At 46.4% G+C, this 21,509-nt stretch overlaps 2 protein-coding genes across 3 annotated transcripts in view; both read right to left on the minus strand.

Annotated features, from left to right (window-relative positions):
* Positions 1-2,448: 2,448 nt before the first annotated feature.
* LOC102042159 (E3 ubiquitin-protein ligase RBBP6-like) lies at positions 2,449-6,099 on the minus strand (the record flags this gene model as incomplete). The annotated part of the gene is made up of 4 exons (XM_014310425.1): positions 5,934-6,099; positions 5,221-5,290; positions 3,654-3,690; positions 2,449-2,537 (listed from the first exon to the last, which is right to left on the minus strand). Coding segments are annotated over exons 1-4 (362 nt in total), but the record flags the coding sequence as incomplete, so codon positions are not given.
* Positions 6,100-8,532: 2,433 nt separating this feature from the next.
* CLIP2 (CAP-Gly domain containing linker protein 2) overlaps positions 8,533-21,509 on the minus strand; it is a 60,567-nt gene continuing 47,590 nt past the window's right edge. For both annotated transcript variants that reach the window (XM_031063785.1, XM_005429198.2), the window contains 7 exons: positions 20,056-20,113; positions 18,846-18,929; positions 18,298-18,454; positions 16,977-17,136; positions 13,428-13,613; positions 12,576-12,638; positions 8,533-12,062 (listed from right to left, as the gene is read on the minus strand). In XM_031063785.1, coding sequence (XP_030919645.1) covers positions 12,051-12,062; positions 12,576-12,638; positions 13,428-13,613; positions 16,977-17,136; positions 18,298-18,454; positions 18,846-18,929; positions 20,056-20,113 — 720 coding nt within the window. In that variant the 3' untranslated portion in view covers positions 8,533-12,050. The remainder of the gene's footprint in view (positions 12,063-12,575; positions 12,639-13,427; positions 13,614-16,976; positions 17,137-18,297; positions 18,455-18,845; positions 18,930-20,055; positions 20,114-21,509) is intronic.

Here is a 21,509-nt window from a genome sequence, read left to right on the forward strand (position 1 = left end):
AAGCCATTGCCCCTTGTCCTGTCATTCAAGGCCCCAGTGCCAAGTCCCTGTCCAGCCCATTTGGAGCCCTTTAGTGACTGAAAGGTGCTTGAAAGTCTCGCAGGACAGGAGAGGCCTCACTATTTTTCTTTTAATCCATTTAAGACTTGAGCTAGAGCTAAGCCACTTCTCCACCTGCTGTGTCAGGGTCCTGTTGTGTGGCATCTCATGTTCTCAGTTTTTCCTTGCATTGTGGAGCGGGCAGCAAGCCTGGCTTTGCTGTGCAGTGAACTGTCAGTGTGAGTCACCAGGGGCAGGGCACTGCAACAACCACAAAGCCCCAGATGAAGGCCAAGGGTACCTTTATGTTTATTTCCTCACCAAGAGAGGGATCCCCCAAGCAGCTTCTGGGCAGAGGCTGCAGGTGGGGCCAGCAGCCCCACAGAGCTCAGTCCCTGTGAGAGAATCCCCAGCCTGCTGCTTTCCCTGGGGTTTCAGACACGGCTACTTGGTGGCTTGGCACAGCAACCCCAAGGCCTGGTTTGGAGCATCCATTGGGATCAGCCTTTGCCAGGGGTGCTGTGCATGAGCCCCTGGCTGAGCTATGGGCTTGTTGGGGCACAGACTCCTTTCTCCTCTGAAGTACAGGGCAAAAATCTCCGTGGGTGAAGCCTTTTTACAATTTCCTCCAAGTCAGGTTTTATGTCAGCTTGACAGTCCAGAAAGAAGAGAACGAAATAATTTCTCCTACCAATGTCCCCAGGACTGTTGGGGAACACAAACCAAGTTCTTCCCTTCAACAGCAGCCATCCAATCCCCATTGGCCCCTTTCCAAACTCTGCTCTGTTCAACCCTAGTCCTTCCTGCTTCAAAGCTCTTCAGCAGCAACGTTTGGGTGAGGGGATACCGAGCTGACTTATGAGCCAGAGGAGGAAATAAACCATAGAGGACTCTCAAATCTGCTTTCAAGCATTGGGAAACCTGACAACATGGATAGGGAATATATTTCCTGCACCCCAACCTTTTCAGCCACCTTCTGCTGTTTCTTTGTCAGACATGTGAATGTGGGAGACTCCAGCAAATCCTCTCTGGCACATCTTCTTAGCTTTAATGTCTCTAATCATTATTGCCTTGGTTTGTTTTTTTCACCTTTCAAGATATTTTCTTATCCCTAATTTCTTGAGCTTTTTATTGAACACAGTATGAGAAAGAAAACCAGCATCAAAGGCAGCTGTCTGCAGTAGTGACCAATCAAGGTAATTTCCAGTGACATGAAAGGCTCGTAATAAGGAGCACATCTAGGGAAAAGTATAGCAAAGTAAGTTCCTTTCAATGCTATTCTGTTTATTGTCCAAATATGTCTTGCAAGAGACATAGGGAGATGAAATAAGAATGGTGAAGAAGAACAAGAACAGTAAATGAGCAATGAATCACAAACATGAAATAAGAACAGTGAATAAAGAGCAATGAAATAAGAATAGGAAGTTAGAACAAGAAAGAAGAACAAACAATTTAGAATATTAATACAGAACATGAATGAAGAATGAAGAACATGAATTAAACTGAAGGATGAAGAACATTAATTAAACTGTCTTGTCTGCCTTCTTGACTTTTTTCATTGGAGGCTCCGTTCCAGCTGGAGACCTTGGCTGTTGATGTTGTCTTCTGCATGGGTGAAAGAAGAACATGATGAAGTTAATCCAAAACAGTTCCTCTCCCACTTGTTTTCCTCTGAAATTTGGTTTATGTGTTTTCTTTCCTCTCCGTATGCCCGTGTGAAAGCGTCTCTCAGCTGCTGCCCATGGAAGAACTTGGTGCCCTGGAGAAGTTCCTGCTGCCAGGGCAGAAGAGCAGCTACTGTGTGAGTGCAAAAGCATCCAGGAGGGTCCATCTCTCTCCACTCTCCTGTGCCCAATGAACTTCCAGAGCTATGGATGGATTTTGGAGACTGTGCAATGGATTTGTCCTGTTCTTGTCCTGCAGTTGTTATTTCCTTGCTTACAGAATCTGGGATTTTTGGGTGACCTCTGGGATGGATCAGCTATGGTGGCAACACTCCCTGCCCCAAGGGACAGGTGGTGGCCAATGGGGTGGCTTCGCCACTCAGACATTTCCCCATGGCTTCTCTTGGTCACTTTTGGTCAGTGCAATTAAATCCATACTTACAAATTAATAATTGGGATGGCATATTTCCCACTGGGAGTAAGCATTGCTCCCTTTGTGTTGGGGTCCTTCACCTCCACCATAAAACTCATGGGAATTCCTGAGCTCCTTTTAAGCCTGGGAACGGGGCTGGTAGATGATGATGGAACAGGACCCAAGGGTGGCTTCAGGTCACTGCAAGTTTTTGGGGGTAAAAAAAGAGGAAGGTAGGAATGTGTGTCCCTTGTCAGAACAGATCCCTTGTCAGAGATAAACCTGATTATTCAATGTTCTTCCAAGACCAGATCTGACATTACCAACACTTACTTGAGGGGCTCATAGTAACGGCAGGACTGGATCATCATGGCTTTGATCTTGTCCTCTTCTGCAGCATTGGCCTCAGCCAGATTTGGGGTCTGTGTGACAGGGGAGGGTTGGGCATACACATGAAGAACACGTTTGAGCCTCCACAGGCAGAGACAACAGCCTCCACGCAGCCTAGGAGAGATCAGCCTGTGGAGGTTTTGCTTTCACAGGTATTCCTTCACAAAAGCAACCAGTTCAGAGATTTAATAAATGGGTGTTTCATTGACAGTGTTTTCCTGTACAGGAACAATATCCAGATCTACCTCTCTGGAATCATTTCCATCAACATTTACAGAGAAATGTACAGACACTTCACCAGTGTGTTTGAACCCAAATGGTTTACAAAACACAACCAAACCCCACCAAAACATGCCTAGGAATAGACCCAGATTCAAATATGGCACTTTTTACAAAGTAATAATGATACCAAAATCATTTACACGTCTGCAATCAAACGAAGGAGATTGTGTTATCCACTGTCCCCAGACCCCAGTTTGTGAACAAGTGCAGCCAAAGAATAGATCTATAGCTGTCATGGCCAAAAATTCAAAACTCAAGCCTCACAAGTGTTCTTGTTCCAGAAATGTTTGTTTTGGCTGCTGCAAATCTCCCTGAAATGTCCATAACTTACAGCCAGTTCAGTTCTTCTGTACACATTTGTACAACACAAACTGTTAGTTTCCAGTGCAAAACTGATGATACAAAATGGGAAACAGGTGCTGAAGTGCTGCTGCTTTGGGTCTTGAAAAGAAATAATGCTGCAAGATTATGTTGGGGCTGATAAGGTGCTCCCCTTTCCTCTTCCCAACCTGGGAACTTCTCTTTCTGTGATAGCATCACAACATTCATGCATTTTAAACTTACAATAAACACCTTAAGTTATTAAAAATACAGTTTTGATCACATTACCGCAATTATTCAGCTGTAGATCACAGTATAAGGTTTAAAAAGACTAAGCAAATGGTTTTTTTTCAAGTATTTGACAAACAATATCTCTGTACCTTAATGAGCTGGGCCAGAGAAAGAGGGGCAGAAGAGTCAGAAATCTGTTCACAAAATAATTAAACCATGTTCAGGTTCAATCTCCAGAAAATTAATGCAAGGCTGCACTGTTTGGCATGAAGTGCAGTGTGTAGGAAGAAGTGTGAGGCTGGGGTTTTACGTACTGCCTTGGATGTTCCCCTCACTGGCTCATTTTGGCTCCTGGCAGAAGAAACAGAGGTGATCAGAACTTCAAATGAAGCACTTGGACCCAGCATCAAGCAGTGAAAACCGACAAGAACACCTGAACCTCAAAGCATTATGTTCTCATAGTTGAGTGAATGTGGGACTTTATTTGTCTTCATAAACTCTTCTCTCTTGGTACCTCCAATGCAACTAAAGCCCCCCAAATCTCATTTCTATTGTCACCATTTACACAGGAGTGTAGTTTCTTAGCCAGAACAGTGACATTGTCAATGCTCAGGAGTGCAGGTTTCTTTCAGTGAAAAATGATCCCTCCTCTGCCAAAGCAATACCAGAACTGGCAGCAGCTCCATCTCCAGAATGGAGTTTCTCTGTGGGAGCCCTGTGCTCACATCTCTGCCATCCTTAAGCACGACAGGGCCGAAGTGCCCAGTGTCTTACAGATGCTACAGTGACTACAAATACTGGTAGAAAGGTCACCTGGAAGCCTTTCCTAGGGGTTGGTGCAATTTAGGAGCTCTGTGGGGGGAAAAAAAAAGAGTCTTAATTGGCAGAATTTCCTTTCAGGTGATCTTGAAAATGCAACAGTATTTTGGGAACTATTTATTACATTGCAAACTTGCTGAGATTCCATGCACTCAGTGATCTGTGTCTGATTCAGGTGCTCAGGAATCAGACACACAACCCCTGTGAGTGCAGATCCTCATCCCTCCCACACATCAGCCACTCTGCCAGGTATTTCTGCCGTGTTTCCAGCTGGAGGGACAGAAAGCTCCTCTGCCTGGGAAGCTGCCATCACTGCAGCTGCACAGCCATTGTCATCACACAGAGGAGCTGATGGGGTCTGAGCACTGCCAGCATCCATCCTCCCACTGCAGGGCAGCACCACCACACCAGGGGACAGCCATCCAGCCCAAAGGGGAGGATGCTGTGACAGGCCAGCATGAAGTATCCATATCTGCATTAACCCCAAACCAAAGCCATGTTTGGAAGCACAACACTGAGGCCTCCAGAATTCTTAGTCTCTCTTCTATAGACAGGGTGTAAAAGCCCCAAATTTGGGGTGCACGATACCTGCCAGATACCCTACAGTTCCCAAACTTCCCCAGTGCAAGAAATAGTCAAATACTGATAACCAGACTCTTCTCAGATGGGAGCACATTAAAAGTTTATTTCTAATAATATGTAATTGTTACAGTGTGTACCTGTCATTACTACAAAGCCACTAAAACAAACATATACAATCTGAAATCTCCTCATGCGGAGGAAACAGGATCTGTGAGTTGGCTCTCAGCCCAATCATCCCAAGAACAAAACCAAGAATCACCATAGGATTTACCAGTGTTAGAGTTTGAACCCCATGTCCCCTCAAACCTAACAGTGTGAGTCTGCTTTGGAGCAGACACATTAAAATCTACCCCATGAGAAAGGAAATTAGCAGCAGCTTTGACCAGATGCAGTCCAAGTGCCTCTGCAAACCCATACCCAGAAAAAAAGTTCACAGCCTGAGATCCCTCCCAGGGAATCCAGAGCTTCATGGATACTCACGTGGCTCGAGCTGGGACCCTCTTCACAATCACTGAGACGTTCTTTGGGATCTGTGCATCATCAGAGTATTCTGAGAACAGCACAAATGCAGAACAAGTGTGAGTCAGTTGGGAAGAATGGATATGGACATGGAATTGGATGGCACATCACAGAATCCCTTCAGAGCTGTAAAACACAGTTTTGTATGCACCACTGTGCTTTCCCACCCCGGGGCAGAGCAGGGCTCCCACAGCCTCTGGCACTGCATGGCTGATCTGTGCCACTGCCCCTGGGTGTGATGGTGTTTGAGGGTCCCCAGGGTGAGGGAGGAGATGAGAATCTTGACTCCGTGTTTCAGAAGGCTGATTTATTATTTTATGATATATATTATATTAAAAGAAAATTATATACTAAAAGTATACTAAAGAATAGAGAGAAAGGATTTCATCAGAAGGCTAGAAAAGGAATGAATAATAAAATCTTGTGACTGACCAGAGTCTCAACACATGTGGACCTGTGATTGGCCATCAAGCAGAAACAATTCACATGAGACCAATCAAAGATGCACCTCTTGGTAAGCAACCTCCAAACCACATTCCAATCACTCAGATAATTATTGTTTACATTTTGTTTCTGAGGCCTCTCAGCTTCTCAGGAGAACAATCCTAGCAAAAGGATTTTCATGAAATATGTCAGTGACACCTGGGTGGCCCTGGGGCCCGGGCCCCACTCACCCTCACTGGTCTCAGCTTTGAGGATCTGCAGGTCACAGTTGGCCACCTTGAGCCTCTCACGGGCCATGATCTGGCGCTTGAGGTCAGCCAGGGAGATGCTGTGGCCATGAAATGTGACCACATCATAGCCCAGCTTGGAGGAGAACTTGTAGTGCACGCCCGACATGGCCCCGAGCGCCCGCCCGGCCTCGGCTCCGCGGCACTCGCTGCCCCCAGCCTGAGCTGCCTGGGGAGGCTCGGGCACCTCTGCTGGGTGCTGCCAGGGCAGCCGGGACAGACACACAGAGCTGGGCACCCACTCAGAGCATTGTGACCTCGCGGCGTGGTGCTGTGGAGCCATGGAACCCCAGAGCTCTGCTCAAACGGACCCTCATTGTCTTCAGCACACACAGAGAGCAGCACAGGGCACCAGGGTGGATGCACTGAGGAAGGCCCCGTGTCTTCCTCTGTCACCCTGTTCTTCTAAAGTTCTTCTAAGCCTTCTGATGTTTACATTTTTGTAGTGGTGTTTTGTGACGGTGTTTGAGGGTCCCCAGGACGAGGGAAGAGATGGGAATCTTGACTCCATGTTTCAGGAAGCTGATTTATTATTTTATGGTATATGTTATATTACAAGAAAATGATATACTAAAACTAGACTAATTAGAGAAAGGAGACATCAAAAAGCTAGAAAAGAATGAATAATAAAGTCTTGTGACCAACACAGCTGGACCATGATCGGTCATCAAGTAAAAACAATCCACGTGAGACCAATCAAAGATGCACCTGTTGGTGAACTATCTCCAGACCACATCCCACAGCCATCAGATAATTATTGTTTACATTTCTTTTCTGAGGCTTCTCAGCTTCTCAGGAGAAAAATCTAGCAAAAGGATTTTCATAAAATCTGTCAGTGACTGTTTCTCACACACTTTTCATGTAATTAATGATTGTTTCACATTCCTTTCTGGAGGAGGAGAGAATTGATAGACTGTTATTTTAACCAGTGTGGTTGGAGAGGTGGCAATTTCATCCTCCAATCCATGGTCACTTTTAGAATTCTATAAATATCAAAGTCCAGAAATAAATGTACCTTTTTTGCCTTAGACATCTCAGTGTGTATCGTTCATGTCCTGTTGTATTGTGACATTCCTCAATGGTCCTTTCTGATGAAGACTGGACGTCCTCATCACTGTGCCCTTTCCACTTCTCTCCTCTAGACATGTGCAGTCTCTTGTTGGCTGTTTCAGTGATTTGCTCACTGGCTTCAGCAAGCTCTGCCCTTCATTTCTGAAAGTTCTGTTGCCTGTTTCTTGCCATGTTTCATCCTGGGTCTCTGGCTTGTGACTAAAATTTGGTAGCTCCTATACTGGTTACCAGGTATTTTATGCTTTCCCAAGTATGCCTAGGCACAGTGCTTTTAACCCTTTCAGTGCCAAGACCCTGCACTGCACAGGGTCAGGGAGCTCCTGGAGACACAAGAGTGTCTTACCCACCTTGAAAAAGAAAAGAATCAGGGGATATCAGGGATATCTGCACAGACTCTGTGACAGCTCTGGGATAAGGCTGCATGGACAGGTTTCATGGTGTTGACATCAGGTACCTGTAATTTTCTTGGGGCTTTGCTCTGGAATAAAACCAGCACTGCAAACCTCAGCTGCTCTTGAAAAGAATTTAAAACTTTCAGGTAATCTTGGTAGGGGAGAATTTTAAATCCAGGAAAAGCAGGAGCCAGGGAGCAAGGGGAAAATCATTCCAGTTTTTCCCTATATCTTAAGCAGTTTTCTAGAAAGGAACTACAGCCCCTGGATGCAGAAAAACATGGCAGGAGGAGATGGATGTTCCCTTGCTATATGGGCAGTGCTGAGCCAGGGCACAGGCCACAGGCAGTCAAGGAACTTCCTAACTGAGATGTTGTACCATGAAAAAACCACCAAGCCCTGGCATAAATCCATCCAGTCCTGCCTCAGGGGGACAGCATCACTCTGTGATGCTCAGAGCATCCACATGGACATGGGGGGAACAAGGGACAAGAGAGGCAGGGGTGTGGCAGCCCCTGGGCTGGTTCACTGCCATCCCCATTTCCATGTGCTCTGGAGGGCTGTGGTAGATGAGGATGACCCAGTCACAGTCTGTGCAAAATGAAGGTGGCACTGCTCAAACACACGTGGATCAGCGCTGAGGCGCGGGGAGGTGGGTCTGGCACAGCACCTGCAACACTCCTCACCTCAGGGCATCGTGGATAATTCAGTGAGGGACTGGGGAGACAATTAGACAGAAAATAATCATGGATTGATAAACAGCACAACTCTGAGGCTTGGGAGATACTCGATGGCAGGAGCTGCCCAGCCAGGAGATGGTGCTGGGCTTCCTGTCCCCACCTCTGGCATGGGGTGCACAAGAGCAAACACCCCTGTGTCCAGCTCAGCTCCTCCCCAGCACAGCTCTGCAGCCTCCCAGCCATTGCAGAGCCCAACCACAGATGGCTCAAGGTCACTGCTGGGGCCCAGGGCAGGGGGAGCAGTGCCACAGCCCCGTGGCCCCAGCCCCTTCCAGCTCATGACACTTTGTGCTCTGCAGAACACCCTGAACACGCCCCAGCAGCCCCAGGATGCCCAACTTCAGCCACAGAGTTTATTGTTTAGTAGGAGCTCACCACACCAGCAAGCCAGGACAAGGGGGATGGTACATGAATACAGATGTGGAGGAGTTACACAGACAGATTTGTACATCTTTTGTACAGAGGAAGAAAATGAATCAAATAACAAAATAGACATTAGCAGTCAAACATTTTTTTGTCTTTTTTTTTTTTGTATCATACTAACAAAATCTGATAGCCAAAAAATGACTAAGCTACAAAATTGTAATACATACTGTATGGGTAAAAGGTTATCATCCATTTATACATCTAGTATCATCTTTTTTCTGGTAACTTACAGGAGGCCTATAGGATCTTAGTGTATTAATAACTCCCTACAGATAGCGCTGAGCTGCTAAAGCTGCTGAATAACGGAGTATTGGAATTTTCATTAAGACTTTTACAGTGCCATTTGCATTGTTTTGTTTAATGAAACCCTTATGCATCTCTACTGCAAGTCAGAGGAGCTGCTGGTGGCTGGGGGGAGGCAGGGGCTGTAAGGCCTTGGCTGGCAGCTTGGCACCTGTCATTCCAGAGCTGTGACACCCAGGCAGCTTGGCACCATCATTCCACAGGGCACAGCACGGTTCTGCCCTTGCTCCAGCTCTCTGGATGCTGCAGGAGGGATAAAGCTGACATTCCCAAGCAAGACTCATTCTTTTCCCCTTTGGTCTTGAGAAATAGAGAAGAAATCACTCCATACTAAGTAGTCTCCACCCAAAGGCTGTTTTTGCAGTGGGTAAGGGCTCAGCTCTCAGCAGAACAGCACCACTGACTGTCAGGGCTGCTCCTTCCCTCGGAGCCCAGCTGTGACACCCCCTGCTCCCCACCCTGCCCCCCTGCTCGGGACCCACCTGCAGCTGGAAAAGCAGCATGGCACTCTCAGGCTGGGAGAAAGGCTGGGGAAAGCACAGCCCTCCCTTAGCAGCTCCCAGGGATCGAGGTAAGAGCAAGGCTGAAGCCAAAGGGGGAGTGAAGGCACAAACAGGAACCAGCCCGGATCAACAACAGGACAAGGGGACATCACTGCTGCTCCAGGGCCCCAAAGTCTCCCAAAGAACCAAGCCAGCAGGACCAAGGATTGTGAAGCACTTTATACACCACCACATAGGTAAAAATAGCACTTAAACTTACAAATAAATAGAGGGGATGGGGAATCTCCCCCTTGTCCTTTCCAAGTTTGTCCCTAGTGTGGTCTCTCACCACCTCGGGAGGGCAGCCAGAGGCTGGTGCCCTGGGGAAGGAAGCCTGTGCTAGTTTGGGAGAGGGAGGAAGTGAGTGAGTGCAATCCCTTACACAGGGCTGAGCTGAAGCCCACATGAGCACACAGATATCCTGCTGGCACTGTGGATGGTCCTGGCTGGGAGCAGCTCCCATGGACCTGCACCCCAGAGGGGCTTCAACCCTCAGCCCTGCAACACAGTGACACAGAGCCTGCACAGAGAGCCAAGCAGTGCCAACAGCTCCTGCTGATCCTCAGGGACCAGCAGAGTCATTTTGGGAAACATCAGCCCTAAATTCTTAAAACCAGCAGTGAGGTATTCACTATTGAGGGCTGTAACAAACAAAACCTCCCTCTGGGACTTTCCAAAATCACATAGAAGATGAATACTCAGTCAGGAGGGTTTTGGAGACCACTCCTACAATCCCCTGGGAAAATCCCAGAGCTAGGCAGAGATGTAGCAATCTTCCTGGTGATTTGTAAGAGCTGAAGAAACTCTTCTACAAGGCAGGATGGAATTGTACATGAATTATTTCCAGCCAGTTCAATCCCATGCTCTGCCTCCTGCTACCACGAGCAGATTTCTGCTGTGATTTCTGACCTGTTTTACTTCCCCTTCCTCTCCCATCCTCCTCTGAAGGACAGGAGATCACCAATCCTGCATCAGGTGTCATCCTCCTCATGGCAAAATCACAGTCCTGAAGCTCAGGTCTTTCCCAGGCTGCTTCTGGCTGCCCATCCTTAAGAGAAGCAGGAGTCTGGCAACCCAGTAAGAAAAAGTGACACAACTTTGTGGGAAATCAGGGCAAAAAGCAACAGAGCTGATGTGCCCTCATGTTCACCTGCTGGGGGTCTGGCTCAGATCTCCTCTCCCATCTTGTCCTTTCACAGATGTCCCATCATAGCAGAAGACTGGAGGAGGTGGCACTTAACTGGGAGAAGCCTGGAGAAATATTGCTGTGACTGTTCCCTGTGCTGCTGAAGAGTGACCCTGAGCTGGGCTCTTTCACACCTCTAAGAGCATGTTGTCACCTTCCTCTGCCCTGTTATCACCTGGGAGCTGTGGTGCAAAGCTGGAGTAAAGCCTTGGGGAGAAGGAACAAGATCCTCTGCTGGTACAGACACAGGAGCTGTGTGGGCTCTGCCCTTGGATTGCCTCTGCTCCAAACACACCCAGGTCATGCACAGAGGATTGCTGAAGCCATCCAAGTCAGGCTCACAGCAGCACCTCCACCTCCTCCATCTCGGGCAGCAGGGTTGGGCATCACACTGGAGAGCCCAGGACAGCTCTGGAAAGCACCAGGCAATCACAGTGAGCTGTTAAATTGGACAGGCAAGGAGGGAACCTTTTGTTCAGTGCATCTGTGCCACACTGAGTGCCCCCAGCATGGAGCTCCAAGGCCAGCAATGCTGAGATCCAGCACCTGTGGAGTCCTGACAAACAGTCCACCTCAAAACAGAGCCCAGGAACCGCCCAGGAGAGAGGGGCAGCCAGCTGGACAGATGGGTATGGCACAGGACTCCAGCAGCCTGCTCAGAGATCCCACTGCAGGAAAAAGGGCAAATACACCCAGGCAGGGTGTGCCTGACCCCAAACTCAGAGCAGCCACCACAGCTCCTTCCCCAAATGCCAGGGGAGAAGAAACAAAATAAATATCCCTCTGAAACTGGATTATTTCCCATGACATGCTATAATACAGAAACTAAGTGCAGGTTCTGCTCTAAAACAGTGATGTCTTCCAAAAGGGAGGAGGGGAACACGTCCCCAAACCTCACATCATCAGCCCAGCAGGTCTCACTCACTTGTGCAGGTCCTCAGGACACCAGGGTGTGTGGGAGGGAAGGGCCAGACCCTGTGGGAAGGGTGCAGCCTGTGGGCACATGCTTTGAACACCACAGGCAAATCCCTCTGCAGCTCCTGTGGGGTCCCACTGACACTTGAGCCACAGGTTAGGGCAGCTGTCATCCAAACCACATCAGCTGGTGGGACAAGGGCAGCTCAAACAACACAAATTCCACAGTCAAAACCAATACAAGTAAGAAACCAAACCCAGAGAGGTCTTTCTGCTCCCTCCTGGAACAATGGCTGTCTTGGAAAACTGGACTCTGGGATTGTCCTGATTACATCAGTTAGTACATTATAAACATTGTCCTGCTTTAAAGTGAAAATACTGTGTGTGGTCTTTTGGAGGTGCTAAAGCCAGATGTGGTGTTGTTTTTCCTGACTGTGCAGAGGAGCTGATACTGGCGTGAAATGATCCTTTCCACCTCTTCTCTATCAGAGCTTCTCCTGGAAAAAAAACAGAACTTGTTAGGCAAAAGCAGAGGCTTTTTTGGGAAGCACAGAGGCTTTTTTTGCAAGAGGTGTGGAGCAGAATGCCAATTGCTCTGCCCAGTATGTGTGGATGAAGTCTGCTGTGGGAGGCCAGCACAGCATGTCCCACAAATGCCACCCATGCAAAGGGGACAGCAGAGAGCTGAGGCTGAGCAGGTTCCAGCAGGGGCTGCCAGGAGATGTGTCACACAGCACTGACCCAGGAGACTGTGGGGAAGCTCCCTTTGCCCTGCCCCTGTCTGTGTGCCCCACACCACCACCTTCCCCATGGCTTCAGGGGGTTTCTAGTGAGCTTCCCGCCACACCTGGGAACAGCAGTTGTGCACAGCCTCTTGCTTTTGCTGTGGCAATGACACAGTCAAGCTGTGCTGGCAGAACTACCCCCAGCCAAGTGCTGTCCCCACCACAGCAGGCAAGAAACCACACAAAGCAGATACTCTTTTAAATAACACTCTGCTCAAAACTTACCTCTTGCTTGTGGGATTTATCCTGCTGGTGAATCCCGTTAGCAGACCCAGAATTTCCAACAGTCTGCAATGGAAAACAGACAACACTTACTGAAGAGGGACACAGATCCTGGTGGTTTTGCTTACAAGCACTTAAATCTGGCAAGACTGCCCTGTCCTTCCTTAGCTGCCCACTCCACACAAAGAAAGGAGGGAAGAATGATGAACCTGACTCCATCTTATCAGAAGGCTAATTTATTACTTTATTATACTATATTATATTAAATAATACTATACTATACTAAAGAATACTGAATTACTGAATGCTGAAAAGGTAATAATGAAAACTTGTGACTCTCTCCAGAGTCCTGACACAGCTTGGCCCTGATTGGCCAAAGAGTGAAAACAACTCACAGCAGAATCCAATGGAACAATCACCTGTGGGTAAACAATCTCCAAACACATTCCACATGAGCACAACACAGGAGAGGCAAATGAGATAAGAATTGTTTTCCTTTTCTCTGAGGCTTCTCAGCTTCCCAGGAGAAAAATCCTGGGAAGCTGAGAAGGAATTTTTCCAGAGAATGTGAATGCCACACACAGGCACAACCTGCTGGCTGCCTTCCTCAAAGCATTATTGATTTTAGCAGCATTAGCTGAACAAATCTGCATGTCTGAGACGGGAGAACTTTCTGGACTCTCCATCCATCAGAGTTTTTGCATGCCTGCCAAAGGATGGGGAGTTCAACAAGAGACCCAAGCACTGGCATGGCGCAATGTGACACCCAATCCTGCTTCTGGGTGAAGGAATCGCGTTCAGAGAATGTGAATGCCACAGATGAGGGCTAAGCAGCCCTGTTTGCTGATGTTGTACCTGTGTTTTCTCAGAGGAGAGCCTCATGGCTTCCATGAGCTTCTCCATCTGGTGTCCCTGCTCCAGGGCGTTGCGCAGCACGTCCTCAGTGCTGACGAGCCGGTGCTGCAGCCGGATCACCTCGGACTCCGAGGAGGGGTCGATCAGCGAGAACCGCCGCTGCTCCGGCGCCGCCTTCTCCTTGTCCTGGGGCAGCAAAGGGAAAATGGGAGAGTGTAAGAGCCAAAAAGAGGGATGGGGGACTCCCAGCAGCTGTCCAAAATGCAGTTTATTCCATCCAAGACGTTACAGCAGTCCATGGGTGACAGAGCTGTGCCCACAGCTGTCAGCTCCAGCTGCAGGCAGGCCTGGACACCCTGAGTTTAGGTTACAATGCATTATAGACTTTTCTTTGCTGAGCATCTTCATACAGTAGAACCAATCTATACCTTAACTTTTATCTATAGCCTACAATAACTCCTGTAATTACCATATTCATGTTACTAAAAGTCCCCAATCACTAAAAGTCAGTACATTACAGTTTAAGCTAGAAGTTGTTTTTCAGTTTTCTTGCAGTGGAAAATTCGGAGACCTTTTTTCTACTTGCAACTTTGCTGACTTGTTTGCCTGTGCCATCTTCCTGCTTGGTAAAAACATCTTCTTGTTTGAGGTGGGTTTATCCTTTGCTCTAAGCTATAAAAACCCCTTCTAACTAACACACCCTTTGCCTCCTTGGTTATCCAGTAAGACTGGCTCAGCAATTCTTTTCTTCTGTATCAAAACTTGCTTCCATTTCTATTCCTTCTTCAGACTCCAAATTCAAAAATCTTTCTGCTAAGCACACATATCTGTGAGACTTTCTTGTCAAACTTTCATCCTTCCCAACAGGAGATGTTACAGCAAAACCAAGCATTGCTAGCCAGGGTCTCTGTACAAATCACCAACGGGACGGGACTACTGGGGAAGGGATCTCGAGCTGGTTTTTTTTCCAGCATCAGTCTCATTACGTGGTTATGACAATGGGAAGATGCCACCAACCCACAACCCAGTCAGCAGACCAAGAGCTCAATTTTACAAGTCACTTTCAAAGTTTTCTGACCAATTGTGGAAACCCAGGGCACTGGGAATATTTCTCTGTCTGCTCTGGGGTGCCCTGACCCCCAGGGGAGCACTGACTTTGACCCTCATCCATGGAGAAAGTTTCCTAGACTCCAGAATAGACTGGAACCCACTGGAGCGTGAAATAGATTATAGAGAGCAGTGTAGGTGTATCACTTGGTGAGAAATTTAGGTTTTGGGATTTTTAGCATGTTGTGGATGGAAGCAAGATGGAGGGCACAGGGTGTCATCCTGGGTTTCTTCTTCATGCTGCTTCTTCCTCCTTCTTCATGGGTTTGGGTGGCATTTTGTAATTGGGTGGAAAAATACACATTGTGGGCTCTTTGGGGTCAGTTATTGGGTTAAAAGGAAAAATAATCTAGGTGTCAGTTCTTAATTGAATCGTTTAGTCTTAAAAGACCTTGTACCAAGAGCTTGTTGGCCATTTTGTGCCTTCTAATGAAAAGCTGCCACACTCACAGCAGTGAGACTGTTTTACTGATAAGAAATAATAAACACCTGAGTCTGAACATGAACTACTGTCTCAAGTGCTTTCAATCCAGGCCCAGAGAAACCCACAACTGGAACCACCACAACCAATCATACAAAGCAAAAGCACATTGACAGTAGTTCCATCCAACCACCGTGAGCACACGTACCTTTGGTTAAACAATGCTTGCTTATTCTGAATACAATACCTGCTTATAAGCCTTAAAACACAATGCACAGAGCTCCATTATTAAGTTTAGAACTTCCTATTATCTCCCTAGATATACTTTTCTGCAGCTTAGGGAGTTATTCTAGACAAGCGTTAATACACAGACCATTGTTCTATTTGTCCTTACTTTTCCACTTCTTACATAATTTTTCTGCTGACCAATCTCATGGCTGCTGCTTAGCTCTGATCACAGTTCTGCTGTCTCTGAGGCCTGCCTTTTGCAGCTTTCCCAAAACCCTCTGACTTTAAGGATTCTCACACCAAGAGCTGTAGAAACTCAAGGTATAAATCCATATAATGCCTAGAACCACGCTGCAATTTCAGCAGCAGATGGGGGCAGAGCACAGCTCAGATCAAGTGACCAGAAGCAGCTTCAGTTTGCTCCCAGCACTTCAAATCAATTATTCACATCTCAGCCACTGGAGGACGTTGAAGTACATGGGAATTTGAGGACACTGCTTATTCTTGGATCAGAGAATCTGTAAAACACATGGGGTAACTGAACCACCTTCAGTTCCTCCCACAAACTGTAGCCCTATTTAGCCATGGATCTAAAACCTGAGTGAACAGAAAAACACTGGAGAAGGACACAGGAGGCTACAGCTTCCTCACGAGGGGAAGCAGAGAGGCACACACTGACCTCTGCTCCTGTGACCAGGGTCAGGACCCAGGGAATGGTCAGAGCTGTGCCAGGGGAGGTTTAGGCTGGGTATCAGGGAAAGGTTCTTCCCCAGAGGGTGCTGGCACTGCCCAGGCTGCCCAGGGAATGGGCACGGCCCCCGAGGCTGCCAGAGCTCCAGGAGAGTTTGGACAATGCTCCCAGGCAGATGTGATTGTTGGGGTGTCCTGAGCAGGGCCAGGAGCGGGACTGGATGATCCTTGTGGCCTTTCCAACTTGGGATATTCTGTGATAAATGACATGTGGGTATCTTTGTTGTGTAATGAGGTGCTGCTAAGCCAGGCCACAGCTCAGTCACTGTCAAGAGAATTCCCGTCAGATGCTCAGCAGCACAAAAGAAAACACAAAGACCTGGAGCAAGAGTGAAGGGCTCAGATCCCTCACTCTCCACTCCCCTCAACAGAGCCCTCCAGCCCCTAGGCTGTGCCCAGGATTGTAGGAAATAAATTTATAAAAAGGTTTTAAAGTTTGACAGAAGGTTATATAAAGTTAAACAGAAGCTATATAAGGTTACCTTATATACTTCACCATACACAATAAACAATAAACAAAACCATCAAAAAAAGCTTTTTCTATCCAAGAGAGAGGGGGAAATGTAGGAAATAAATGCTACAAATAAAACATAATGAAACAAAATATAAAACTAATAAAACAAAATAAAAAACTAATAAAACAAAATAAAAAACAAATAAAACAAACTACAAATAAAACAAAATACTTTAGAAAAATAGAACTATAAACATACATTGCAGTGGGACCCACGAGAGATAGTTTTAAATAATTACAATATCTACAGCATGATGTAAGAAAAAATTAATAAACCAAGAAACACTGATAGTGTATTGTAATTAAAAATGAGTTAACTTCTAATTATAATAGCCTCAATAACACAATATACAGTGTGTTGTAATTAAAAAATAGTTAACTTCTAATTATAATATAACATCTACATTATCTCACCCTTCTCATAAAACTAAAAATAAAATAAAACTTTTTAAAAATGCCTCTCAGCTACCCCATCTCTGGCTCAGGAAAAGAGCATTATCCAACACAGGACGGGTTTCAGGGCCCTCACCAGCACAACCAGTTTCTCCCGCAGCCCCTTGATGTCATCCTTGAGCTTCTGCTCCTTGAGCCTCCACTCCGCCTTGTGCACCTCCCGGCTGAGGTCGCGCTCCGGCCCCGGCGAGTGCCGGTTCGCCTCCAGCAGCAGCGCCCGCAGCTCGTTCAGGCTCCTGACGCGTGAGAAACAACAGTCACTCCTTGCTTTAAAATGTTAAAAGCTCAACAGTAATTAAATGGATGTAAAAATAGTAATACAAATCAGAGCAGTAAGAATTTGGGCAATCAGAGGTAGGACAATAAAAGCAAAGAATTACGAATGTTGGGATGCTTTCCTCTTGAAAACAAGGGATCCTCACTAACAAAGGACTAACCCTTAAAAGCAATAGCCTGTTGAATATTCATGCATGATTCAAAAATTCTTGTCAAACAAAGGGTGTTTTCTGGTTATTGGCAACTTCCCCCCCCTTCATCTTGTAAATAAATCATGGTCGGACTCCATAGAGTCTGCAAGGAGAACAGTTCTTCACTATAAGGAGGCAATAATTCTTCTCTTTGGGATCTTAGTGTCTTGTTGCTGTTATCTGTGTGCAAAGAATTTCTTGATTATCTCATCCCTTTCTTGAACTAGTTAAAAAGTATCTTACATAGCATAGTTTCTATTTTAACATTATGGTACAACCTAAAACTATATTTAACACACTGCTTAAGAGAATTAATACAGCATAACTTTCTAACATAACACATCTAATACGCATTTTAATATTTGCCAAAAGCCAATCATAAAATATGCATTTTTCACATGCAAGCAGCAGCAGGAAGAGATGAAGACATTCCCAGAGCCCAAACATCACTGGAGCCCTGCTGTGCTCCCTCCCACCTTTGCTTACAGATCCAAAGAAAGGCCAGTGAGCAAATCTGACCTAGCTCCCACCACTCTTTTCTTGTCCCACTTTGCCAGCTGTGAGACTGGCACTGCACAGGCACTGCTTGAGCAGGGCAGCAGCCAGCCTGGCTGGCCTGTAGTGACTTTGTTCAGCATCTCCTCTGAGCTGCCTTGCAGCTCCTGGCAAGCAGTGAAAGGGCCGTGCCTTTTGAGCATTCACAGCCTCTAATTCCAACCAAATTCACACATCAGCATCTCTAAAGAAAGGGAAAGCTGCGGGCTGGATTTCAACAGTGCAACCCCACATTTCCTCTGGTGGTCATCACAGTACCAGAAGGAACAAGAATATTCACAGAGCCCCTCTGTCTCCTGCTCAGGAACATGAATATTCACAGATTCCCCCTGTCTGCAGCTCTGTCCTCCAGACCTGCACACCCTGCACACTGACCTTTCCTTCTTGAGCAGCTCCTGGCTGATCAGGACCAGCTGCCCTGAGGCATCATGTGTTTTCTTGGTCAAGGCTTCCAGTTCTCCTTCCAACCTCTTCTTTTCTTTGAGCACTGAATCAGCCTTCTTTTCTGCTGTTTTGCATTTGTTTTCCAAAGCTATGAGAAGCAGAGGATTCAGAAGAAGAAAGGTCACTTAGTCCTTTATTATATCCCTGTTTTTTGCTCTTTCCCAATTCCTACTCCTAAAAGCACAGGTATCATTAACTCTTGACTGGCTGTAGTTAAGGGGACACACCCAGCTCGACTAACTTCTCCTTCATTAACTTTGCACATAAACAAACCCAAACCCTCCCTCACAGGACACAAATATCTGCTGCAGTTTGTGTTCAATTCCCGAATTAATTTTTACCAGCAATAGCCATTAAAAAACCAGCAGCATAATGTTTTACATCAGCCTATTTCAGCTCTGGGCTCTTGTTCAACACCAGGCTGTGGGACAAGCAGGGAAACATTTCATTCCCCCCAACACTGGATTAGGGAAACTTACCACTTACTTGGGCCCTTAGAGTTTCAGTCTGGGTCACCAGGGATGACACCTCTTTGTCTCTTTTACTCAGCTTGTCCTGGAGATCTGTGGGGGAATGAAAAGACCAGGATGAGAGGGCTGGAAAATGCTTTGTGCAAATTGGGAAGGTGTCAGGAGCACAGCACGGACCAGGAGAGACTGTTTCAAAAGACATGTTTTCTGGAACTGATGCATTTCCATGCTCAGAGCTGCAGATCTGAAGTCTGATGCTTTTGTGGCTCAAATCTGACCTGGTTGTTTTCAGAACATCTTTCTGGGGCTTATTCAGTGTGGAAACAATGCATACATGGACTGAGTGGCCATTCAGAGCAGTGGCTGCTGGATCTAGTTAAGGCACTAGGTAGGAATTACCTGTTAATCAGCAAACAATTTGGTGTAGAAACATAGAATAGTTTGGTTTGGAAAGAACTTAAAGATGATCTTATTCCACACCCCAGCTTTGGGCAGGGACACCTTCCACTATCCCAGGCTGCTCCAAGCCCTGTCCAACCTGTCCCTGGGCACTTCCAGGGATGGAGTATAACCTACATGAGTTCTACAGAATCCCATGTCTGCAAAAACAGACAAGCTTGTGGGCAATGACTGGCTTGAACTGAGGGCAATGGAAATAGGACAAAATACCTCTGAATCCAGCTCTGCTATTGCTGAGACTCTGTTACAGCTTACCCTCTGTGAGGGGGCTGAGTGCAGTTCAGGTTGAAATACACTTTATACAAGTTTCCTGAGTGTGTGAAGTCTCACATTTTGTTAAAACGATGGACTTGATTTATAGTGAGCTTAATAAAAAGTAACTATCATTATTTGAAGCCAGTCACATTAATATCTAATAACTCCTCTCCTGTGAGCAAATAGCATTTAATTAAGCTCTGAATTTTACCTGCTGTGAAAATCATGGGATGGAAAATGGGATGGAAATGCACTAAGCATTCTAGATTTGTCTCCATCTGCATGGAGAGTATCTAACACAGGTAAAAACATCCACCCCTGCATATGCTCAGCTTGATTAGAAGGAAAAAACAAATCCAGACAACAAATGTCATTTGGCAAATTTTGACAGATGAAATGTCCTCCTAAACCCCTGCCATGCAGCCATCCCTGCAAGAGCAGAAAGTGAGAAGAAGAGAAAGTGTACAAGTCACTAGGGCAGGATAAAAATAATATAACTTCATACCTTCCATAGTCTGCTTCATCTTTATCTTTTCTTCTGAAATATCATTAGTCTCAATCATCTGGAATAAATGTAAAATGTAAGATATAAACTAACCCTTTACCCAAAGATAAGCAGAAGTTAACAACCACAAAGCCCCATCCAAAGCAGAAGGTATCCCATGTCCAAGTTAGGATGTTTTACATCCTTCCCAAGAGGGAAATAAAGGTTTTTTTGAGGAGCCACTTGTCCAGCTGGGCACTCCTGAGGCTGACCAGAGTGCCCAGACACAACCCCCAGGTGAGCTCACCTGCAGGACTCACCCAGGTGAGAACAGAGCTCAAGTTTTCCCCCCAGGTTCTGGTTCAGCCCTGCACACACAGGGATGGAGGAGCTGCTGTCCCCTAGACCAGGCACCTCTGGGCAATCTCAGCAAACACCCAACTGCAAATGCCCTCCAGCATGCAGCTTGACACCTACCAGTCAGCAAGTTCCTCAACTTCTGCAGAACCTAGCTGTGCCCAAAGTTATAAAAAGGTTGATGAAACAGTAATTTATTAGAGAACTAATGCATTCATAAAAATAATAACGAAGCAAATGCCGTGTCCATACAGGCGATTCTGCTTTTTCCCCACCCTCTTTTCTATATTGCAATGAAGATCCAGAGACTACAGAGCTTCCAGTGCCAAGTTTTCTGTGGCAGAGGCCACAACTGAGCCCTTCACACCTCCTCCCATCCAGCAGCCTTTGCTGGGACCTCAGCACATGCCCAGAGCCAGCAGCTGCTGTGGCCACCACAGTCACGAGCCCCAAGGCCAGTTCTCTGAACAAGTCAAACAGAAGCAGGAGAACCCCCAGAGCAGAAATATGCTTCCTGATGTACTTTTGGTATGGAAAAAACTATTTAACTGCTGCTGGGAAGCAGTTGTGGCTCTCCCTTGAAGGTCTAGGAAAGGCTGTCACAAGACACCTTTGCTTGTTTAAAGTAACTTGGACAGTGAATACTGCAGTTACTTTAAATTAACTAAGACAATTTAAATAGAACTTGCCCCATGATACTCAAAGGCTTTCACCCATGCATTTCTTCCCACATTCTCCTGATTTTAATTTTTATAGCTGAAATAATTACTTCAAGACTTCCCTGGTTCTAATCCAGTATCAATATCCCCCAGAGCCCTTCCATTTATCTGAAGGGCTCTGGAACAAGGCTCCAGCTCCTTCTTTTCCATTCATTCCTGTTTGAATATCGGCTATAATGTGTTACATGTTGTAATAACAACCTCTTTTTCCCAGAGTCCTGGCTGTACTTATTGTTCCCAACTGTCCTTATTGGATGAAACATCCTGGAGCAACCCTTCAAACATCATTAGTGCTGGAGATTCCTCCTTGGCCTTTCCCTTTGTTGTCCTCAGTGTGCCTATTTCTAAGGTGTGGAGTTCTGACTTGGACAACATGGAATTCATGGCTTGACTTTGCTC

This window comes from Geospiza fortis, unplaced genomic scaffold, assembly GCF_000277835.1.
Source record: "Geospiza fortis unplaced genomic scaffold, GeoFor_1.0 scaffold633, whole genome shotgun sequence".
NCBI classification, from domain to species: Eukaryota; Metazoa; Chordata; class Aves; order Passeriformes; family Thraupidae; genus Geospiza; species Geospiza fortis.